Source organism: Cuculus canorus, chromosome 22, assembly GCF_017976375.1.
Source record: "Cuculus canorus isolate bCucCan1 chromosome 22, bCucCan1.pri, whole genome shotgun sequence".
In the NCBI taxonomy this organism is placed as follows: Eukaryota; Metazoa; Chordata; class Aves; order Cuculiformes; family Cuculidae; genus Cuculus; species Cuculus canorus.
The window spans coordinates 3,677,746-3,700,270 of NC_071422.1; the positions used below are offsets into that span (position 1 = coordinate 3,677,746).

Genomic DNA, 22,525 nt, shown 5'->3' on the forward strand with positions numbered 1-22,525 from the left:
GCTTAGCAGTGCTGCAGGGTGAGCATTGCAGTTAGATGCAGCTGCAGCTCAAACACCTGAGTACAGGGACGAGCAGCCTTTCCCTCTCTGGGTCTGTGGGGTTTCGTGCTGGATGTGCTCCAGAGCTGTATTTGGTTCAGGTGTAAATGCAGCAGTTCAGGTGTAAATGCCCCAAAAGAGGCTGTTGGCCCCTTTTCACAGTTTTACAGGCATGCTTGCTGCACAGCCTCTCAGCCCGACTTCTGTGCTCCTCTTGTTCCCTTTGAAACCTGGAAGCCCTCCTCCTGCTCTCGACAGGCCACACGACAACCTCCGCTGCACTTCAATTCTCTCTTCTCTCCGCAGGCTCTGTTCAACCTCCTGCTCCCAGACCACGCTGCAGACGCCTTCTCTCCCCCTCGCCTCTCGGAGCCTGGCCCGTGGGATGTGCTCCTGGAGCGGCTGCTGGGTGGCCTCTCGCACTGGGATGCGGAGCATTTCCTCTTCATCGCCGAGCAGGGTTACCTGTACGAGCACAACTGCGCTTTCTTCCCGCTGTACCCCCTGAGCCTGTGCGCCGTGGCTGAGGGAGCCCCGTGGCCCCTGCGGCGGCCACTGCGGCTGCGGAGCCGCCTCCTGCTATTAGCCGTGCCCCGTCTTTATCTTTTATCTTTTCTGTCCTGGCAGCCGCTGCCCTGTACAAGCTGGGCTGCGTTGTGCCACGCTGTCGCAGGCTGGCTTTCCTCGCTGCTCTTCTCTTCCCCATCAGCCCTGCCAACGTATTTATGGCAGCTGCTTACTCCGAGAGCACGTTCGCCTTCCTGGGATTCGGTGCCATGTGGCAACTGGAGAAGGGGCAGAGCTGGCTCAGTGGGCTGCTCTGCGCCAGTGTCTCACCACTCTCACGGTGAAGAAATTCTTGCTTGTATCAAGCCTAAATCTGCCCCTCTGCAGTTTATAACTGTTCCTCCTCGTCCTATCAAGAACCTGGACTTTGGCTGTTTGCTGGAAATCCCCTCCTCTGAAGTCAGAGTCCACACCACGCTTCTAAGAAAATGCAAAGGAGATGAAATGGTGCACTTGACAGAGCTCAAAGGGAGCAGGTCCCTTCCGAGCCTTTTCCACCCTGTGCACCACACGTCTCTGCCTCAGCTTCCCCTCCTGCTGCAAATCTGCTCCTACCTGAGCCTACGCAGCATGAAACAAAGCCTCCATCACCAAAACAAGCCAAAGGGAGAAAGTAAAGCCAGACCACGTGGTATCAGCCTCCAAAGTGGCCACAAAGCACACGACCCTGAAGGTTCTCCATGCCTTGCTGACCTACATCATCACAGCACACCTGACAAACACCTTACCAAGATTTAATGTATATTTATTCTTAACACGTGGAACATCAGGAACTTCAACTGAATTTAGAACTTCTTCACACCTCGATTTGAACGAAAACGAGGAAACAAATAAATTATCAGTTGAATGGCAGAGCGACAATCAGCAGTGGGGTAAGTGCTCCCCTACGGGTTATACAGGTCCTGCTGTGGAGATGGCTGCGCCGTTGGCTGCCGGCTCAGCTGCTGGCTCTGCGCTGGAGGCAGCTGCTGCAGCGTCTGCTCCTGCCCGGCGCTATATGGGACGTTGCACATCTCCTTCCTGCCGCTTGGCGGGTGGGCCGAAGTCACCATTCATCGGCCGCTTGTAATTCTACAGGGAGAAGAAAAACACCACAGATAGGAGATGATCTACTCGGAAACAGGCAACCCAAACCTCAGCGGGGAGAGCTGCTCAGAGCCAGAGGATACGCCCCACGGCATGGCCTGCGACACGGCAAGACTCGTCCCATCGTTAGTCCTGTCCAACGCAAAGCTGAATCCGCCTTTTAGTGTCACAAGCCAAGACCAATTCCTTGCGGCTGTCTGGTCGTTCCCTTGCGGATTTGACAGGGAAGCCTTGGGGGCAGGAGTCTGCCCACAGAAAGGACTTTCCTGTAGGAAAGACTCAGCTCTACCACACGTTTGTAATTGGTGACTCCTAAAGGACTGGGAAACACTCTTCTCCATTTCTGAATGGTTTATGAATGCCAGAAGCAAAACCCTCACTTGTTCCCTGATTAATCCTGAAGAACCTTTCGGAACCACTATTCCAACACGGATCTGTCCTTGGGACGGTTCAAGCCCAGCCACATCAAGCCTAATTCAATCTTCCTACCCTGAGCACTTCAACAATGTGGTTTTTACCTCCACACTTTGGATTCAAGCCACATGCTGAGTACCTCTTTGTAGGACCTGGGAACTTGGGTAGGTGACCCAAAAGGTCCATCTGCGTAGGTACCTTCTCCCCAGTTATTCAAGGCCCATAATTGCAACAAGAATGTAGAACTATAGCGTGCCGGGCATCTCTCGGGAATTCTAGAGAGGCTTGAACTTGTGAGTCACAAACAGGGGAGGACACAAGGAATCTGATAGTGAAGTCCCTTTCGTGGCATTACAGAGAGTCGCTGGGTCTCTGCAGGGGATGGCAGCCCCACCATCCAGGCTCCTCCACCCAACTTTGTAACACATGGATTTAGTGGGTTATTGCAGAGCCCTCTCCAAAACACATATTTCAAGACCACTATTTCTTTAGTCCAAAACAGGGTGTCCCACTTGCTCATCCAAATCAAGTTAAAATCATAGTCGCAAGAAGCAATCAGATCACACGCCACAAGGACAACTTCTCTCCAGCAAGAAGTCTCTCCAGGGTAAGGAGGAGGAACCCAATCAAGGTCTCTCAGGAACCACACTCACTACTAGATAGATGCACTGTTCCAGTCACCGTGTCACAGTTTTATCTCCCTGGATGCTGAAAAGAATGGAACTCCTGAGAAAAACCAAAACATCTTACCTTTGACTTGGATTCTGCTTTTGGTGTCCCATCTGCCTCATTGTCCATTTTAGATGTAGATGGTAATTCGATGCTCCCCAAGGCCTATCATTTCAGGGCTTGCCGCCATCCCTAGGAAGTTAAAAGAATCTTTAACACCCATTTTCAGTCCGGGACAATGAAATCAATGCAATGCCTGAGAGTCGGCCCCAGCTTACCCGCGGAGTTGTTAGACACCTTCCCACCCATCGCACAGGGCGGGCCCTGGGGGTTCATCATGCGGGCCAGACTGTTAATTCCCTGGCCAGAAGGAGCTCCAGTGCCCATCATTCCTCCTTGGTTCATGTTGGGATAACCAGCAGGCCTAGAGAAAGCAAGGAAGAAAGATGTTTACCCAAATACAGAGCATTAAGATCTTCTTCTCCAAAGAAACCCACACAGGAAGTGGAGGACTGACTTTCCCCAGAGCCCTTTTCCAGCAAAAGGCCAAAGAGCGGGTGCTCTCTGAAAGCTCAGCTACCCCAGAGCTTGAGTCTCCTTCTCAACAGAAAAGGGGATGCAAACTAGTTCGGAAGAGGGAGTTCAGTTCTGAATGGTTTCACCCTCAGTCTCGTTCTGCTGCACTCGCAAAACAAACTTCATTGTAGTCATTGCCTGCAAAGAACAGACCTGCAAACACCTCAGCTCCATGCATGAAAGTGAGAATCATTTCTCTGTAGAGATGCAGTGCAGAGCTCCCGCCACCTTTAATGGTTTTCCTTTCTTTCCTTTTTGATACTCATCACTTCACATTTATCAGAACTCCCTGTACACAACTGTGGCTCCAGCTCGTCACTCAGGACAGGCTTTGGTGCCTTTATTGCCGTGTGGGCACTGTTGGGAGGCACAGGAACACCAGAGACTGCAGAAGCAGCCCCTAAGTCAGGATAAAGAGCACAAGGCCCAGTCAGACAACTAAAACATATGTTAGACTCTTAAGACTGATAAACAAGTCTCCACGGAGGGCAAACCTTCAAAGAAATGTATGTTCAGTCTTACTCCACTTTTGGTTATTTCATCCACAGCTCAGAAACAGAGATGCGACACAGGAAAAGGACCAGGGGAAACCTCGTTCCTCACCTGGTCTGGATGGAGTTGGCAGCTGCGTGCATGGTAGTGGCAGCCGCTTCTTGTGCTCTCCTTCGGCTCAGGCTTCCTCCTGTTCCCGGACTCGGATAGTTGGCATTGGACATCTCATTGCTGTTTGGCTGCCCAGGAGACCCTCCTGAGGAGATACAGAGGCACAGAAAACATCGCTCTACCTGTTAGTTTATGAATCACCATAAAAATCACTTAAAGATCACTAGCAGATGGTTGCTATTAAGGAGCAAACAGGAGAGGGGTTATTCCATCCACAGCTCAGAAACAGAGATGTGGCACAGGAAAAGGACCAGGGGAAACCTCATTCCTCACCTGCTCTGGACGGACTTGGCAGCTGTGTGCATGGCAGCGTCGGCCGCTTCTTCCACTCTCGTTGGGTTCATGCTTCCTCTTGTTCCCGGACGGTGACAGTTGGCGCTGCAGTTTGGCTGCCCAGGAGAGCCTCCTGAGGAGATACAAAGACATCTAAAATTAAATTCTAAATTAATTTAAAAAATAAAAATAAAAAAAATTTAGCGATCTTGTGCTCTGCCTGACAAGAGTGCACGGAAGGATGCAGGATGCTGTCCAACCGGCCGCTGAGTGGTCAGGGTGGCATCTGATTGCCTACAGCTCAAACACGAGAGGGGTTAATCACAAAAATTCCACACCACAAAGCCCACGAGGTAAGAGTATTAAATACCAGAACTACAAACAACTTGGGGAGCAGGCTATGTTAGCCACAGCGAAGGAAAACCAGAGCAACATCAGTCACGCTCACCCAGCGAGATGACAGTGTGGCTTTACCAGCCTTCTCACCCATCCTACTGCATCCTTTAACAGTTAAAGGCATTTTAAAGCCAACAAAGAGATCACAGGACCTCAAGAGCCACACAGCACTGACAGGGGCCAATTCCTCCCCACTGGCCATTGGAATTCACTCTCCAGCTGCACGAAGCAGCTCCACCAGAAGATCAACACGCGCCAAGCAGCATTACCTGGTACTGCAGCAGGTGAAAGCAGACCCGAACGGGACTGAGCAGCGCTGGCAGGAGACCCGACTGGGGATGGGGAGGGTCCTCTGATGCCTGGCAGGTGAGGAGATGTATGCAGAGAGAAAGGAGACTGAGCTGGGTTACTCTGCTCTCCTTGACTGCTGGATATGCCTGATGTGCTTACTCCAGGACTCAGGGCTCCTTCCATCCCCGTGTGGACATCATCTATTGAGCCAGACTTTATCCTGCCAGAGGTCCTGCACCATGCGAGGGAGGGAGAGCCCATGTTAGTGTGACCGTCAGCTGCCGCGTGGGGCAGAAACGAGGGTGTTTAACTGCAGCTGACAACACTGCCTGTGTTTTAAATTTGGTTGCAGGATAAATTTGGATGGAAAGGGAAGAGGTCGAGATTATTTGTCCAACATCAGACTGACGGGAGGCTTCTGCACCTTTTAAAATGTCTCCAATGACACCAAGTCAGCAGCAAAAAGGAAGTGAAAAAGTGATTTCCCTGCTCTACAGCAATGAGCTGCTCAAGAGCAAGGGTCAGCCATGAGGTGTGTGCTTCAGCAGCCACGGTGCAAGGAGTGGCTCCATATTCCCAGGCTGCGGCAGCGCAGGGGATGTGTGTGACAGAGCACAGTGCTATTGTTCAGGATCCCAGACCAGAACTGGTCATCCTACAGCAATTTCCTTATTAAACACTGACCCGCATTCTCATGCCAGCCCGGCTTGGAAGAACAAGAACCCGTCTTCTCCTGATCAAGACGCCAGACGTCCCTTCTGCCTGCCTCAATGCGGAGTTCACCATCTTCTTTCTCAGTATTCTCCGTAACCAAATTAGATCCTAAGGAAATGAAAGGCTGAGGGTTAGGGGAATCTGTGTGAGGCGTGCAGGCAGGAAGAAGAGCTGAGCCGCTCGCAACCAGAATAGAAACAGGGAATGAGCCCGGCATCGAGCATAGCGCAACCCACTGTTGGCACAGGCTCCTGTGAGGCTGTATCGGCAGCTCCACGCGGCATCATCTCGAAAGGGACACTGATCGGTGGCAGAGGCAGAGGGCTCCACATGGCCCTGAAGGTGACTTTGCAAGCGGCAATCCGAGTTCTTCACTGCTGTGGGAATCATTAGTAAAATTACTAATTAAAACAAACACACACACAGCCTTCCCAAGAAACCACACAAAAGTGATGGTCACAATCACACACACAATGAAAAGCTCTGGCAGTGAAGCCTTGGCCAGGAAGAAAAGATTTCCAACTCCCGATATCACCATAATTTGGGAGAGAAACCTTCCTTATCAGCACAGAGCACAATTGACTGATCCCGCTAATCCTGGTGTTCCAGGTCCTGCTCTCCCCAGTGGAGCCCTGGCTGCTGGCAGTTCTCTGCACATCCCCGGCCATGCCCGGGACCCAGCGTGCAGCCACCCTGCTCTGAAACGCACACAGCTCTAATCCCTCTCAAGGCAAGCAAGAAGACAAGCTCAAAAGGCCAAAGCCAAACCAAACAGAAGCAGAAATTCCTATGTGGAAAAAGGAGCCTGACATGACCAGCAAATTCACCTCTAAAATGTTCTTTTCCCCTCTCCCAAAAGAGATGGTCAAAATGGTCAATTTGGAGCTCAAATGATATCAAGAAAGGGTTCCTTTCCTGGGCTGCCCCTCCCTCAGCAGCACTCAGCTCTCTGCTGCGTTTCTGCCTGTTGCGTCGATTAGTTCCAGGTCAGGGGACGCAGCTGACAGAGCTCAACTTTATTCCACTCCAAGTACCTACAGAGCACACAAGCTGAAGTGACCACTGTGGAAGAAGAGAGAATCCAAACGGTGCTTCCCCAACAGCCTCCCGAATGCCCAAACTCAGAACCTACCTGGCTGAAAAAAGGAAGAGTCAACCAAACACAGACATAGACCACACTGCTGGGGATACGCACAGGAGGGCTCCTTCTGCACCAGCCAAACCCCACAACCTCACCCTTCTCCCCTCCCAACAAAACCCAGTTTTGTTAAACCCATACTGTGAAGATCTGAGACCAGGACACACGTTTGGAAGTTAAATCTGGATCAGGAATTTGTTTGCAGTTGGTTATACCCCTTCCTGCCATTGCCAAGACACTTTAGGGCCTGAAACCAGAGATGAACCCAAGTGAAACACAGCTGGATAAGCACAAGCACTTTCCAAATAGTGCAAAAAAAAATTTCCTTTCCACATCCAGATGAAAATAAGTTGCCCAGAGAAGGGATGAGGTTTCTCCCCTTGGACTCTTCTGCTGTTCAGAGTCTGAATATGGGAACATCATCAGGAAAACTTTAGGTAGTGACACAAAAACCACCCCCAGGAAGATAACTGAAGCCCCCCACCCAGAACAACCAATGTGAGGTTTGTCAAGCAGATCCTAACCAAAGAGCAAGAGCTCACAGGACCTGAACAACCTGACATGTCCCCATCCAGATCACCACTTCACGAGATGGAGAAAGTTCCCCCTTCTCTACTTAAAACTCCAACATTAATGTTGCTGTACAATATTAACATGTAAAGGCCAAAGACTTGGTCTTGTTCTACCAGATCGCAACCTGGAAGGCAAGGAATGAGGAAACACTGGCAAGAATAAGGGCTCCTTTTTTCACTTAGTGGGCAAGAGAAGGCCCAAAAGCATAGCGGGGCCGCATGAGCTAAAGAGCACCTGGCTGCTGTCTGGGGGGCCCTGCCCCACTGTCTGTAGGGTCACGGAGATGACCTGAGGGGCAGGAGCACTCCCTGTACAAGGACAGGCTGAGAGTGTTGGGCTTGTTCAGCCTGGAGAGGGCTCCAGGGAGACCTTAGAGCAGCCTCTGGTACTGAAAGGGGCTCCAGGAAAGCTGGGGAGGGGCTCTGGATCAGGGAGGGAAGGATAGAATGAGGGAAAGCGGGTTTAAACTGAAAACCTGACCCAGTGGCAGGTCTCCCTGCCCATGGCACGGGGCTGGAACTGGTTTTGAGGGCTTTGAGGTCCCTTCTAACCTAAACCATTCCGTGATTTTATGATCCTCAAATACAAATTACTTGGTGATAAAGCCAAGAAAACAAGATGACTGGAAAGAAAGCCTGTTTGAAACAGAAACAAGCTTTACAGCCAAGCTATTCTAAAAGCTGCACTCATTTTGTTGCAAATTTCTATAGCACACTATCAAAAACTGGGTGATATTTAAACATTTAAAGTGGATCAGATTCCCTCATTTCCAGGTTCCTTCACCCTTACAGTGGAGATGGCTCTCTTTTCTTAAACTGTTTGGGAAAGGGAAAACTCAAAAGGGGCCAAATATATTTAACCACAAGGCATAAAACAAACTCCCACTTGGTACTGGGAAGGAGCCACTTCTGCTAAGCAGAGCGACTAATTCCTATAATCTGAGTCAGAGGGCGCTGATTGGTAGGATTCAGGAAGGCTCCATCAACAACGCTGCTGAACAGGACTTCCCACTGTTCTGAGCTAGAGCAATTGCTTCAGTTACTTCAGAAGCTTTGCTATTCCTACGTTCTTCACCAGAAGATGAGTCACAGTACTGCTCTGGATTTCCCTTCTTACAGATCCTGAAAGACACGGACTGTCCTGGGAGGCTGCCCACTTAGCTTCTTGATCTTCTAAGCTCTTAGGACAGCTCTGAGCGCTTCACGGCACCAATAAGGCATGTACATTAAAACATCCATTTTAATCCTGCATTAAAACATCTGCTGAAAGGTCCCAGCTAGCTTTTCACACAACCAGGAACAACTATTAAAACACTATTAAGCCCTGTTGAAAATAAATGCAATTTACGTATACATAAGGAAAACTGATTCATTCTTTTCTTCTCAATTCCCTGCATTTGCTGCTTTATTTCTCCTCCCTAAAGCAGAGCTTTACACTTCAGAGCAAACTCTCCCATCACCATCTCTGTGCTGCTCTGCAAACTGTGCTCTGCTACTGTGCTAATCCAAGCAGTTCTCTACAGCCCTTGGAGAACTTTCACAGCCACAACCACTCCAGTACAAAAATCCTTCAGACTGCTATCGCCAACCGGCAGCATTTACACAACACCAGTCCTCCAAACTGCTGCATTAGCACAGCTTAACCTGTTACAACCACCACATCTCTGAGATACAGCTCTCGACACAGGAGAGAAGGCAGCACAGTCACTACCATCATCATTCCAACCAGCTCGCTGACCTTAGTTCAACTAACATGAACGCGCAAAGGAAAGGATTTGCCCAAGTTTCTTTAAGAATCCCTCACAGATGGAAACAAAGCAGAGCAGACCTACCTGAGGAGAGAGGAAGCGCTGCTGGGAGGAGGCAGACTGCTGCTGCTGAGCAGTCTGTGACCCGTCGGGCTGTCCTGGAGAGCCGTGTCCTTGCTGTGGCCCCGCCTGAGCTCCCTGCTCTTGTGGGGGGGCATTGGTTCCTCCATACGGCTGAGGCTTCATCCTCCCCATCTGATCTGTGGCGCTTGAAGGCTGCAAGGCAAGTTGTGACACGTGAGGTACATCCAGCTACACACAGGAATCGTTCACAAAATCCCAAAACCCCAGAAGAAAACTTCATAGAATCACAGAATCGTAGAATGGTTTGGGTTGGAATCGACCTCAAAGCCCATCCAGTTCCCAACTCCTTCCACTAGGTCAGGTTGCTCAAAGCCCCATCCAACCTGGCCTTGAACACCTCCAGCAGTGGGGCAGCCACCACTGTTCTGGGAAGCATCTCTTCTAAGATCTCATCTCAATCTCCCCCCTCTTTCAGCTTAAAATCCTTCCGTCTTGTCCCTTTGGTGCCCTCCCTGACCAAGAGCCCCTCCCCAGCTTTCCTGAAGCCCCTTTCCACACTCGAAGGCTACTATAGCTTCACAACACGTTGGTGCAGAGCAGCAGAAGCTCATCTGCCTCTTCCTAGAACCTACAGACCTTTCACAAAACACATCGAACGAGAAGTCATTGAATGCCGACATCTCTCCTGTGGCCACAGGACAGGCAAGAACCAGGGAAGGATCAGTAAGAAAGATGGATTATCAGTGTAAGCGGCTTTTCCCCATAGTAGCTGGTAGTTCAGTGTCCAGACGGTCCACAACAAGGTAAATTTAGGCTGAAAATTTAAATATTCACAAGAAACACTGCTTCCTTCACATATAACAAGGCCTCCCAAAACACTACAGGCAGTTCATTTACACTTACACATTTCAATTAACTCATATTGATGCAGTAACACTGGGCAGAGCCACTGACAGCCACAGCGTTCCAGACTGCAGTTCCACTTTTGCCTTTTTTCACACGTGCTTTGTGTCTGTGGCCTTTTGTAGAATAAAGGTTTCTACATCAAATTTCCCCAGATCCATGAAAAAGTAATTTGTCAGGCTTGAAAGCCAGGTCCTGGGTTTCAGAGCAGGCAGGATGCGATGAGTGAATGAATGCAACTTTCCAAGGACTCCCTGACCTGTACTACCCCTGCCTGGAGCCAGGACAGGACACGAGTCCACCAGAATTCCTGAAAATGCTACAAGCCTCCAAATGCCAGTTTTCCACCTAAAGCAAGGACTGGTTTGGGCATAGTGACCTCTAAATGAATCCCAGGCAAAGTCTTTATCCTCCATCTCGGATTGAATACAGATTGTGGAGAAGATTCTGACCAGTGGCAACGCTGGTTGACAGCATCCTGCAGGCTCAGAGAACCAACTGCTCACTCCCCTGAGGCTGAAGCTGGATGAGACCTCACTGAAGTGAAGAAACGAGGTCTTGCTAGAAGAGAGTGCTCTGCCCTCCTGTCTCCAACCCCTCTGTGCCCAACGGCAAGGGCAAGCAGTCTCCACAGCCAGGGAATCACACAATCATTAAAGTTGCAAAAGACCTCTTAGTTCATCCAGTCCAACCATCAGCCCAGAACCACCATGCCTGCTCAGCCATGTCCCAGAGTGCCACGTCTACATGGGTTTGGAACCCCTCGAGGGATGGGGACTCCATCGCCGCCCTGGGCAGACTCCGCCAGTAAAGAAGCTTTCCCTGATATCCAATCTAAAACTCCCCTCAAGCAACTTGAGGCCATTTCCTCTCATCCTATCACTATGTTGGCTAGAAAATTGATATTAGTGACAGACAATGCTGGGAAAGGGGAGTCATTTTCCCTAGGAATCATTCAGCTGCAATCATGGTCATATTGGATTTAAATCACTGAAATCAGGGGAGAGAATAAAACCACCCATCCTCCCCCAATCCTTCTGCACCCTTTCTATCAAGTTCAACAAGCTGGAAATTGGTGACAACATCCAGAACATCCAGAACCACCAACACACCGCATCCACACTGTCTCCACGGGCGCAGGATTCAACCTCCCACCTCTCAGCCCTTCCCCAGCCCAAACCTCTCCCAACTCTTCAAATGGCTCTACTGGAGTTACACTGCCTGCACTACCATGGTACCAGTACCTTGACCAAGATAATCCTCCGGAGACGGTATCTCACAGTACGCGCTCTCGGAGTATGTACTCCTGGAGTATTTGCTTCTGGAGTACGCACTCTCTCAGACTGCACTTCTGGAGTATTCGCTTGTGGAGTGCGCGCTCTCAGAGAATGCGCTTCTGGAGTACGTGCTCTCAGAGTGTGAGCTGCTGGAGTATGCAGTCTCAGAGCATGCACTCCTAGAGTACGAGGTCTCGGAGTGCGTGCTCCCGGACTGCAAGGTCTATGAATACCCGACTGTGTCTGCTCCTTTGGCCCATGGTGGCGGTTCTTGCAGATGCACCATGGGTACACACAGTCAAACTGCATGCGCGTACGAGGCATGGCTTCAAGCAGGCACCAAACTGTGCAGATGCACCACCACCAGCCTGGCTGCCACAACCACACCAATTATGAGACTTTCCAACTGACAGTCTGACAGCCCCTTCCTCCTGAGCATCCCCAGGGTAGCACGGCAACGCCGTGACATCATCGGCAACTGACCCCTCCCCTCAGAACAATAATGCCCATTCGCACCCCCCCCCTTCGAGATGGAGATCGGGGAGAAAGTGGGGGGGGTCTTCAGACAGGGGGACATGGGATGTTGGGGGGTCCCTTGTCAGGGTAGGGACCCAAACTATTCTATGATTCTATGAATTCTACCCGGCAGAGATGGGGCAGGATGCATTGCAGTGGAGAACAAGTGCGTTGGGGGACGCAGCCGGGCAGCACAGCCCTGTCCACACGCAGTAACTGAGGGGTAACCCATACGCTGGGTGTCAGAAACGGACAAAGCAAAAATCTTTTATCAGACCAAACAAGAGTTTATTATGAAAAATTTATGACGAGGTATTCAATTTCGCAGAGCGAGGAAGCAGCGCCGGGCACGAGGCTGAGGCTCAGTCAGAGGCGCCCCTCACCCTTACATTTTGGCGGGAAAAACAGTTAACAATAAGGCCCATCTGCCCTCTCCCCTCAGAACAATAGGGCCCATCCCCCCCCTCCCCTCAGAACAATAAGGCCCATCCCCCCTCTCCCCTCAGAACAATAGGGCCCATCCCCCTCCTCCCCTCAGAACAATAATGCCCATTCGCGCCCCCCCCCCCCATCAGCGCCTTTTGGGGCGCTCTCCCCCTTTCAGGAAGGGGCCCTGCGATGGACAGAGGAAGGGGTGGAGAGGGGGGGCCGAGCAGCACCCACTGCCCCTCCCTGAATCCGCCCCACAGACACTTTGGTGTCACCAAAGAAAGACATTTGGATCTCCACTCCCCCTCAGGGCCAAAATTGCCAATAGCTGATTTTTGGCTTGAGGTTGGAACTTTTAATCCACTTTTCTTTCCACCGTTTTTCTATACTGTGTATAGTACTGTGTTCAGTTCTGGGCCCCTCACCACAAGAAGGATGTTGAGGCTCTGGAGCGTGTCCAGAGAAGAGCAACAAAGCTGGTGAAGGGGCTGGAGAAGAAGTCTTATGAGGAGCGGCTGAGAGAGCTGGGGTTGTTTAGCCTGGAGAAGAGGAGGCTGAGGGGAGACCTTATTACTCTCTACAACTACCTGAAAGGAGGTTGTGGAGAGGAGGGAGCTGGCCTCTTCTCCCGAGTGACAGGGGACAGGACTAGAGGGAATGGCCTGAAGCTCCGTCAGGGGAGGTTCAGGTTGGATATCAGAAAAAAATTCTTCACAGTAAGAGTCATTGGGTACTGGAACAGCTGCCCAGGGAGGGGGTCGAGTCGCCTTCCCTGGAGGTGTTTAAGGAACGGGTGGATGAAGTACTTAGGGACATGGTTTAGGGAGTGTTAGGAATGGTTGGACTCGATGATCCAATGGGTCCTTTCCAACCTTGTGATTCTGTGATTCTGTGATTCTGTGATTATAACTAAATTGAAACCAACCAATTGAAACCCAAAACCAACCATTCTTCCCCATTTTTCACAAATTGCAGAGTTCAAAAGCTCTCAAATCACTCTGTGTGAAGTAAGGGGTGTCAGACCTCCAAAACCAAAACAGCACCCTGAAAAGCAGCTGTTCTTCAAAACAGCATCGGGATTTTCCTGACAGAAGAAAAGCTTCCAAGCAGAGCATATCCAGCTGAAGAGGAATTTGGCCTCTTGAAAAAACAGTTTGCTTCAGTTGGAGGGGACTGGTTTAAGGGTCCCAGCAGGAAAATGTGTAAAGGGAAGCAGCAAATTCCACTTTTGAAGCAAAAGCCAACCATTGCTGTACAGAAAAATGCAATTTTGATTTTCCCAATTACCTTATTACCTATTCATATTTATTATGTCAGAAAAAGAAAAGGATAAAGCCACTTATGGAACTCACTGCTTTCAAATCAGCATCACTTAATTCTTGGCAACTGTGAGTATCGGCCACAACTGCCCCAAAAAATAGAAAGGCCAAAAATTCATATATAATACAAAGGTGAGGCCTAAGCTCTCACCTTGGGTCTGAAATCTTCTCCTGACCAGATTTGTTGCCCATTTTTTCTGATAAAAATAATACAAAGCATTCCCGGCTGTTTAAGCACCAGAAGCCCTAACTGATTCCCGTGATAATTAACCTGCATTTTACCTGGGAGAGGGGTAGTTAAGGAAGTCGGCACTGCTATTTATAACTCATCTCAAATTGAGGGCAGACTGCCTAAAATCTAACACATCCCAGCTGTACTCCTGTTGGAACTGGGGCCAAGGGAATGTTTTGAAGCAATCTTGGCACTGAATGAATGACACCAACAGTACGAGCACACGTGTGCTTGTGTTGTGGTGACGTAGCGGTGGAGGTGGAAGGCGAAGGGGTGGGGCAGCGTGCTGGAATCCCTCTTCCCAGCCGGCTCTTAAGGCTCGCTACGGATACATAATCGGAGCCGCTCGTAATCTCTGGCCGTGGAGTCCGGCTGCCTGCAAGGACATGGAACTTCCCCAACCCATCTGCACCCTTTGATCAAGTTCAACAAGCTGGAAATTGGTGACAGCAGCAGGAGCTTAACAGGCTGGTGACACCAACAGCAACCCAGTAGAAGGACCCCGGTTCCAAGTCAGCAGCTTTCCCAGTTTGTTTCCCAGTGCCTTCCAACCTGCTGGGAAACACCAACCGTGCCAAGGCAGGCAGGGAACCTCTACACAGGAGTCATGGCAAATGGAAAACAGCGCAGCAGGAAAAACACCGTGTCTTGATTGCAAAAGCCGCTATCAACCAAGCATTAATGCTTCCAAAAAGCAACCCTCAAAGTGGAGAGGCTGCGCTCACCTTTGCTATTTCTAGTCCCTCCCACACCCTCTGGAGCTACCAAGAGCTCAGGCTGGGTCAGATCCTGGCAGCCCCAACATCCAGAACCACCAGCACACCGCATCCACACTGTCTCCACGGGCGCAGGATTCAACCTCCCACCTCTCAGCCCTTCCCCAGCCCAAACCTCTCCCAACTCTTCAAATGGCTCTACTGGAGTTACACTGCCTGCACTACCATGGTACCAGTACCTTGACCAAGATAATCCTCTCAACGCGATGTCTCTTAGCATGCGCTCTCGGAGACTGCGCTTCTGGCGTGCGCTTTCTCCGAGACTGCGCTTCTGGAGTGCGCTCTCTCCGAGACTGCGCTTCCGAGTGCGCTCTCTCCCAGAATGCGCTTCCACGGTGCGCTCTCTCCGTGCATGCGCTTCCGTGGTGCGCTCTCTCCGTGCATGCGCTTCCATGGTGCGCTCTCTCCGTGCATGCGCTTCCGTGGAGCGCTGTCTCCGTGCATGCGCTTCCACGGTGCGCTCTCTCCGTGCATGCGCTTCCGTGGAGCGCTCTCTCCGTGCATGCGCTTCCATGGTGCGCTCTCTCCGTGCATGCGCTTCCGTGGAGCGCTGTCTCCGTGCATGCGCTTCCATGGTGCGCTCTCTCCGTGCATGCGCTTCCGTGGAGCGCTGTCTCCGTGCATGCGCTTCCATGGTGCGCTCTCTCCGTGCATGCGCTTCCGGGGTGCACTCTCTCCGAGAATGCGCTTCCGGGGTACGAGGCCTTGGACTGCCTAGTCCCGGAGTGCGAGGTCTACGAATTCCTGACCAAGATAATCCTCCGGAGACGGTATCTCACAGTACGCGCTCTCGGAGTATGTACTCCTGGAGTATTTGCTTCTGGAGTACGCACTCTCTCAGACTGCACTTCTGGAGTATTCGCTTGTGGAGTGCGCGCTCTCAGAGAATGCGCTTCTGGAGTACGTGCTCTCAGAGTGTGAGCTGCTGGAGTATGCAGTCTCAGAGCATGCACTCCTAGAGTACGAGGTCTCGGAGTGCGTGCTCCCGGACTGCAAGGTCTATGAATACCCGACTGTGTCTGCTCCTTTGGCCCATGGTGGCGGTTCTTGCAGATGCACCATGGGTACACACAGTCAAACTGCATGCGCGTACGAGGCATGGCTTCAAGCAGGCACCAAACTGTGCAGATGCACCACCACCAGCCTGGCTGCCACAACCACACCAATTATGAGACTTTCCAACTGACAGTCTGACAGCCCCTTCCTCCTGAGCATCCCCAGGGTAGCACGGCAACGCCGTGACATCATCGGCAACTGACCCCTCCCCTCAGAACAATAATGCCCATTCGCACCCCCCCCCTTCGAGACGGAGATCGGGGAGAAAGTGGGGGGGGTCTTCAGACAGGGGGACATGGGATGTTGGGGGGTCCCTTGTCAGGGTAGGGACCCAAACTATTCTATGATTCTATGAATTCTACCCGGCAGAGATGGGGCAGGATGCATTGCAGTGGAGAACAAGTGCGTTGGGGGACGCAGCCGGGCAGCACAGCCCCGTCCACACGCAGTAACTGAGGGGTAACCCATACGCTGGGTGTCAGAAACGGACAAAGCAAAAATCTTTTATCAGACCAAACAAGAGTTTATTATGAAAAATTTATGACGAGGTATTCAATTTCGCAGAGCGAGGAAGCAGCGCCGGGCGCGAGGCTGAGGCTCAGTCAGAGGCGCCCCTCACCCTTACATTTTGGCGGGAAAAACAGTTAACAATAAGGCCCATCTGCCCTCTCCCCTCAGAACAATAGGGCCCATCCCCCCCCTCCCCTCAGAACAATAAGGCCCATCCCCCCTCTCCCCTCAGAACAATAGGGCCCATCCCCCCCCTCCCCTCAGAACAATAAGGCCCATCCCCCTCCTCCCCTCAGAACAATAAGGCCCATCCGCCCCCTCCCCTCAGAACAATAAGGCCCATCCCCCCTCTCCCCTCAGAACAATAGGGCCCATCCCCCTCCTCCCCTCAGAACAATAATGCCCATTCGCTCCCCCCCCCCCCCATCAGCGCCTTTTGGGGCGCTCTCCCCCTTTCAGGAAGGGGCCCTGCGATGGACAGAGGAAGGGGTGGAGAGGGGGGGCCGAGCAGCACCCACTGCCCCTCCCTGAATCCGCCCCACAGACACTTTGGTGTCACCAAAGAAAGACATTTGGATCTCCACTCCCCCTCAGGGCCAAAATTGCCAATAGCTGATTTTTGGCTTGAGGTTGGAACTTTTAATCCACTTTTCTTTCCACCGTTTTTCTATACTGTGTATAGTACTGTGTTCAGTTCTGGGCCCCTCACCACAAGAAGGATGTTGAGGCTCTGGAGCGTGTCCAGAGAAGAGCAACAAAGCTGGTGAAGGGGCTGGAGAAGAAGTCTTATGAGGAGCGGCTGAGAGAGCTGGGGTTGTTTAGCCTGGAGAAGAGGAGGCTGAGGGGAGACCTTATTACTCTCTACAACTACCTGAAAGGAGGTTGTGGAGAGGAGGGAGCTGGCCTCTTCTCCCGAGTGACAGGGGACAGGACTAGAGGGAATGGCCTGAAGCTCCGTCAGGGGAGGTTCAGGTTGGATATCAGAAAAAAATTCTTCACAGTAAGAGTCATTGGGTACTGGAACAGCTGCCCAGGGAGGGGGTCGAGTCGCCTTCCCTGGAGGTGTTTAAGGAACGGGTGGATGAAGTACTTAGGGACATGGTTTAGGGAGTGTTAGGAATGGTTGGACTCGATGATCCAATGGGTCCTTTCCAACCTTGTGATTCTGTGATTCTGTGATTATAACTAAATTGAAACCAACCAATTGAAACCCAAAACCAACCATTCTTCCCCATTTTTCACAAATTGCAGAGTTCAAAAGCTCTCAAATCACTCTGTGTGAAGTAAGGGGTGTCAGACCTCCAAAACCAAAACAGCACCCTGAAAAGCAGCTGTTCTTCAAAACAGCATCGGGATTTTCCTGACAGAAGAAAAGCTTCCAAGCAGAGCATATCCAGCTGAAGAGGAATTTGGCCTCTTGAAAAAACAGTTTGCTTCAGTTGGAGGGGACTGGTTTAAGGGTCCCAGCAGGAAAATGTGTAAAGGGAAGCAGCAAATTCCACTTTTGAAGCAAAAGCCAACCATTGCTGTACAGAAAAATGCAATTTTGATTTTCCCAATTACCTTATTACCTATTCATATTTATTATGTCAGAAAAGGAAAAGGATAAAGCCACTTATGGAACTCACTGCTTTCAAATCAGCATCACTTAATTCTTGGCAACTGTGAGTATCGGCCACAACTGCCCCAAAAAATAGAAAGGCCAAAAATTCATATATAATACAAAGGTGAGGCCTAAGCTCTCACCTTGGGTCTGAAATCTTCTCCTGACCAGATTTGTTGCCCATTTTTTCTGATAAAAATAATACAAAGCATTCCCGGCTGTTTAAGCACCAGAAGCCCTAACTGATTCCCGTGATAATTAACCTGCATTTTACCTGGGAGAGGGGTAGTTAAGGAAGTCGGCACTGCTATTTATAACTCATCTCAAATTGAGGGCAGACTGCCTAAAATCTAACACATCCCAGCTGTACTCCTGTTGGAGCTGGGGCCAAGGGAATGTTTTGAAGCAATCTTGGCACTGAATGAATGACACCAACAGTACGAGCACACGTGTGCTTGTGTTGTGGTGACGTAGCGGTGGAGGTGGAAGGCGAAGGGGTGGGGCAGCGTGCTGGAATCCCTCTTCCCAGCCGGCTCTTAAGGCTCGCTACGGATACATAATCGGAGCCGCTCGTAATCTCTGGCCGTGGAGTCCGGCTGCCTGCAAGGACATGGAACTTCCCCAACCCATCTGCACCCTTTGATCAAGTTCAACAAGCTGGAAATTGGTGACAGCAGCAGGAGCTTAACAGGCTGGTGACACCAACAGCAACCCAGTAGAAGGACCCCGGTTCCAAGTCAGCAGCTTTCCCAGTTTGTTTCCCAGTGCCTTCCAACCTGCTGGGAAACACCAACCGTGCCAAGGCAGGCAGGGAACCTCTACACAGGAGTCATGGCAAATGGAAAACAGCGCAGCAGGAAAAACACCGTGTCTTGATTGCAAAAGCCGCTATCAACCAAGCATTAATGCTTCCAAAAAGCAACCCTCAAAGTGGAGAGGCTGCGCTCACCTTTGCTATTTCTAGTCCCTCCCACACCCTCTGGAGCTACCAAGAGCTCAGGCTGGGTCAGATCCTGGCAGCCCCAACATCCAGAACCACCAGCACACCGCATCCACACTGTCTCCACGGGCGCAGGATTCAACCTCCCACCTCTCAGCCCTTCCCCAGCCCAAACCTCTCCCAACTCTTCAAATGGCTCTACTGGAGTTACACTGCCTGCACTACCATGGTACCAGTACCTTGACCAAGATAATCCTCTCAACGCGATGTCTCTTAGCATGCGCTCTCGGAGACTGCGCTTCTGGCGTGCGCTTTCTCCGAGACTGCGCTTCTGGAGTGCGCTCTCTCCGAGACTGCACTTCCGAGTGCGCTCTCTCCCAGAATGCGCTTCCACGGTGCGCTCTCTCCGTGCATGCGCTTCCGTGGTGCGCTCTCTCCGTGCATGCACTTCCGTGGAGCGCTCTCTCCGTGCATGCGCTTCCACGGAGCGCTCTCTCCGTGCATGCGCTTCCGTGGAGCGCTCTCTCCGTGCATGCGCTTCCATGGTGCGCTCTCTCCGTGCATGCGCTTCCGTGGAGCGCTGTCTCCGTGCATGCGCTTCCATGGTGCGCTCTCTCCGTGCATGCGCTTCCGGGGTGCACTCTCTCCGAGAATGCGCTTCCGGGGTACGAGGCCTTGGACTGCCTAGTCCCGGAGTGCGAGGTCTACGAATTCCTGACCAAGATAATCCTCCGGAGACGGTATCTCACAGTACGCGCTCTCGGAGTATGTACTCCTGGAGTATTTGCTTCTGGAGTACGCACTCTCTCAGACTGCACTTCTGGAGTATTCGCTTGTGGAGTGCGCGCTCTCAGAGAATGCGCTTCTGGAGTACGTGCTCTCAGAGTGTGAGCTGCTGGAGTATGCAGTCTCAGAGCATGCACTCCTAGAGTACGAGGTCTCGGAGTGCGTGCTCCCGGATTGCAAGGTCTATGAATACCCGACTGTGTCTGCTCCTTTGGCCCATGGTGGCGGTTCTTGCAGATGCACCATGGGTACACACAGTCAAACTGCATGCGCGTACGAGGCATGGCTTCAAGCAGGCACCAAACTGTGCAGATGCACCACCACCAGCCTGGCTGCCACAACCACACCAATTATGAGACTTTCCAACTGACAGTCTGACAGCCCCTTCCTCCTGAGCATCCCCAGGGTAGCACGGCAACGCCGTGACATCATCGGCAACTGACCCCTCCCCTCAGAACAATAATGCCCATTCGCACCCCCCCCCTTCGAGACGGAGATCGGGGAGAAAGTGGGGGGGGTCTTCAGACAGGGGGACATGGGATGTTGGGGGGTCCCTTGTCAGGGTAGGGACCCAAACTATTCTATGATTCTATGAATTCTACCCGGCAGAGATGGGGCAGGATGCATTGCAGTGGAGAACAAGTGCGTTGGGGGACGCAGCCGGGCAGCACAGCCCCGTCCACACGCAGTAACTGAGGGGTAACCCATACGCTGGGTGTCAGAAACGGACAAAGCAAAAATCTTTTATCAGACCAAACAAGAGTTTATTATGAAAAATTTATGACGAGGTATTCAATTTCGCAGAGCGAGGAAGCAGCGCCGGGCGCGAGGCTGAGGCTCAGTCAGAGGCGCCCCTCACCCTTACATTTTGGCGGGAAAAACAGTTAACAATAAGGCCCATCTGCCCTCTCCCCTCAGAACAATAGGGCCCATCCCCCCCCTCCCCTCAGAACAATAAGGCCCATCCCCCTCCTCCCCTCAGAACAATAAGGCCCATCCGCCCCCTCCCCTCAGAACAATAAGGCCCATCCCCCCTCTCCCCTCAGAACAATAGGGCCCATCCCCCTCCTCCCCTCAGAACAATAATGCCCATTCGCTCCCCCCCCCCCATCAGCGCCTTTTGGGGCGCTCTCCCCCTTTCAGGAAGGGGCCCTGCGATGGACAGAGGAAGGGGTGGAGAGGGGGGGCCGAGCAGCACCCACTGCCCCTCCCTGAATCCGCCCCACAGACACTTTGGTGTCACCAAAGAAAGACATTTGGATCTCCACTCCCCCTCAGGGCCAAAATTGCCAATAGCTGATTTTTGGCTTGAGGTTGGAACTTTTAATCCACTTTTCTTTCCACCGTTTTTCTATACTGTGTATAGTACTGTGTTCAGTTCTGGGCCCCTCACCACAAGAAGGATGTTGAGGCTCTGGAGCGTGTCCAGAGAAGAGCAACAAAGCTGGTGAAGGGGCTGGAGAAGAAGTCTTATGAGGAGCGGCTGAGAGAGCTGGGGTTGTTTAGCCTGGAGAAGAGGAGGCTGAGGGGAGACCTTATTACTCTCTACAACTACCTGAAAGGAGGTTGTGGAGAGGAGGGAGCTGGCCTCTTCTCCCGAGTGACAGGGGACAGGACTAGAGGGAATGGCCTGAAGCTCCGTCAGGGGAGGTTCAGGTTGGATATCAGAAAAAAATTCTTCACAGTAAGAGTCATTGGGTACTGGAACAGCTGCCCAGGGAGGGGGTCGAGTCGCCTTCCCTGGAGGTGTTTAAGGAACGGGTGGATGAAGTACTTAGGGACATGGTTTAGGGAGTGTTAGGAATGGTTGGACTCAATGATCCAATGGGTCCTTTCCAACCTTGTGATTCTGTGATTCTGTGATTCTGTGATTATAACTAAATTGAAACCAACCAATTGAAACCCAAAACCAACCATTCTTCCCCATTTTTCACAAATTGCAGAGTTCAAAAGCTCTCAAATCACTCTGTGTGAAGTAAGGGGTGTCAGACCTCCAAAACCAAAACAGCACCCTGAAAAGCAGCTGTTCTTCAAAACAGCATCGGGATTTTCCTGACAGAAGAAAAGCTTCCAAGCAGAGCATATCCAGCTGAAGAGGAATTTGGCCTCTTGAAAAAACAGTTTGCTTCAGTTGGAGGGGACTGGTTTAAGGGTCCCAGCAGGAAAATGTGTAAAGGGAAGCAGCAAATTCCACTTTTGAAGCAAAAGCCAACCATTGCTGTACAGAAAAATGCAATTTTGATTTTCCCAATTACCTTATTACCTATTCATATTTATTATGTCAGAAAAGGAAAAGGATAAAGCCACTTATGGAACTCACTGCTTTCAAATCAGCATCACTTAATTCTTGGCAACTGTGAGTATCGGCCACAACTGCCCCAAAAAATAGAAAGGCCAAAAATTCATATATAATACAAAGGTGAGGCCTAAGCTCTCACCTTGGGTCTGAAATCTTCTCCTGACCAGATTTGTTGCCCATTTTTTCTGATAAAAATAATACAAAGCATTCCCGGCTGTTTAAGCACCAGAAGCCCTAACTGATTCCCGTGATAATTAACCTGCATTTTACCTGGGAGAGGGGTAGTTAAGGAAGTCGGCACTGCTATTTATAACTCATCTCAAATTGAGGGCAGACTGCCTAAAATCTAACACATCCCAGCTGTACTCCTGTTGGAGCTGGGGCCAAGGGAATGTTTTGAAGCAATCTTGGCACTGAATGAATGACACCAACAGTACGAGCACACGTGTGCTTGTGTTGTGGTGACGTAGCGGTGGAGGTGGAAGGCGAAGGGGTGGGGCAGCGTGCTGGAATCCCTCTTCCCAGCCGGCTCTTAAGGCTCGCTACGGATACATAATCGGAGCCGCTCGTAATCTCTGGCCGTGGAGTCCGGCTGCCTGCAAGGACATGGAACTTCCCCAACCCATCTGCACCCTTTGATCAAGTTCAA

At 51.3% G+C, this 22,525-nt stretch overlaps 1 protein-coding gene across 5 annotated transcripts in view; it reads right to left on the minus strand.

Annotated features, from left to right (window-relative positions):
• Positions 1 to 1,488: 1,488 nt before the first annotated feature.
• The window catches only part of LOC128854322 (AT-rich interactive domain-containing protein 1A-like), a 35,017-nt gene continuing 13,980 nt past the window's right edge, over positions 1,489 to 22,525 (minus strand). The window contains exons 4-11 of one of the 5 annotated variants that reach the window (XM_054086746.1): positions 9,231 to 9,422; positions 5,659 to 5,796; positions 4,953 to 5,042; positions 4,288 to 4,420; positions 3,955 to 4,099; positions 3,054 to 3,199; positions 2,857 to 2,967; positions 1,489 to 1,677 (exon numbers count right to left, since the gene is read on the minus strand). In XM_054086746.1, coding sequence (XP_053942721.1) covers positions 4,069 to 4,099; positions 4,288 to 4,420; positions 4,953 to 5,042; positions 5,659 to 5,796; positions 9,231 to 9,422 — 584 coding nt within the window. In that variant the 3' untranslated portion in view covers positions 1,489 to 1,677; positions 2,857 to 2,967; positions 3,054 to 3,199; positions 3,955 to 4,068. Of the gene's footprint in view, positions 1,678 to 2,856; positions 2,968 to 3,053; positions 3,200 to 3,954; positions 4,100 to 4,287; positions 4,421 to 4,952; positions 5,207 to 5,658; positions 5,797 to 9,230; positions 9,423 to 22,525 lie in introns of those variants that run through there. The other 4 variants (XM_054086747.1, XM_054086751.1, XM_054086748.1 and 1 more) reach the window with 4 other exon arrangements.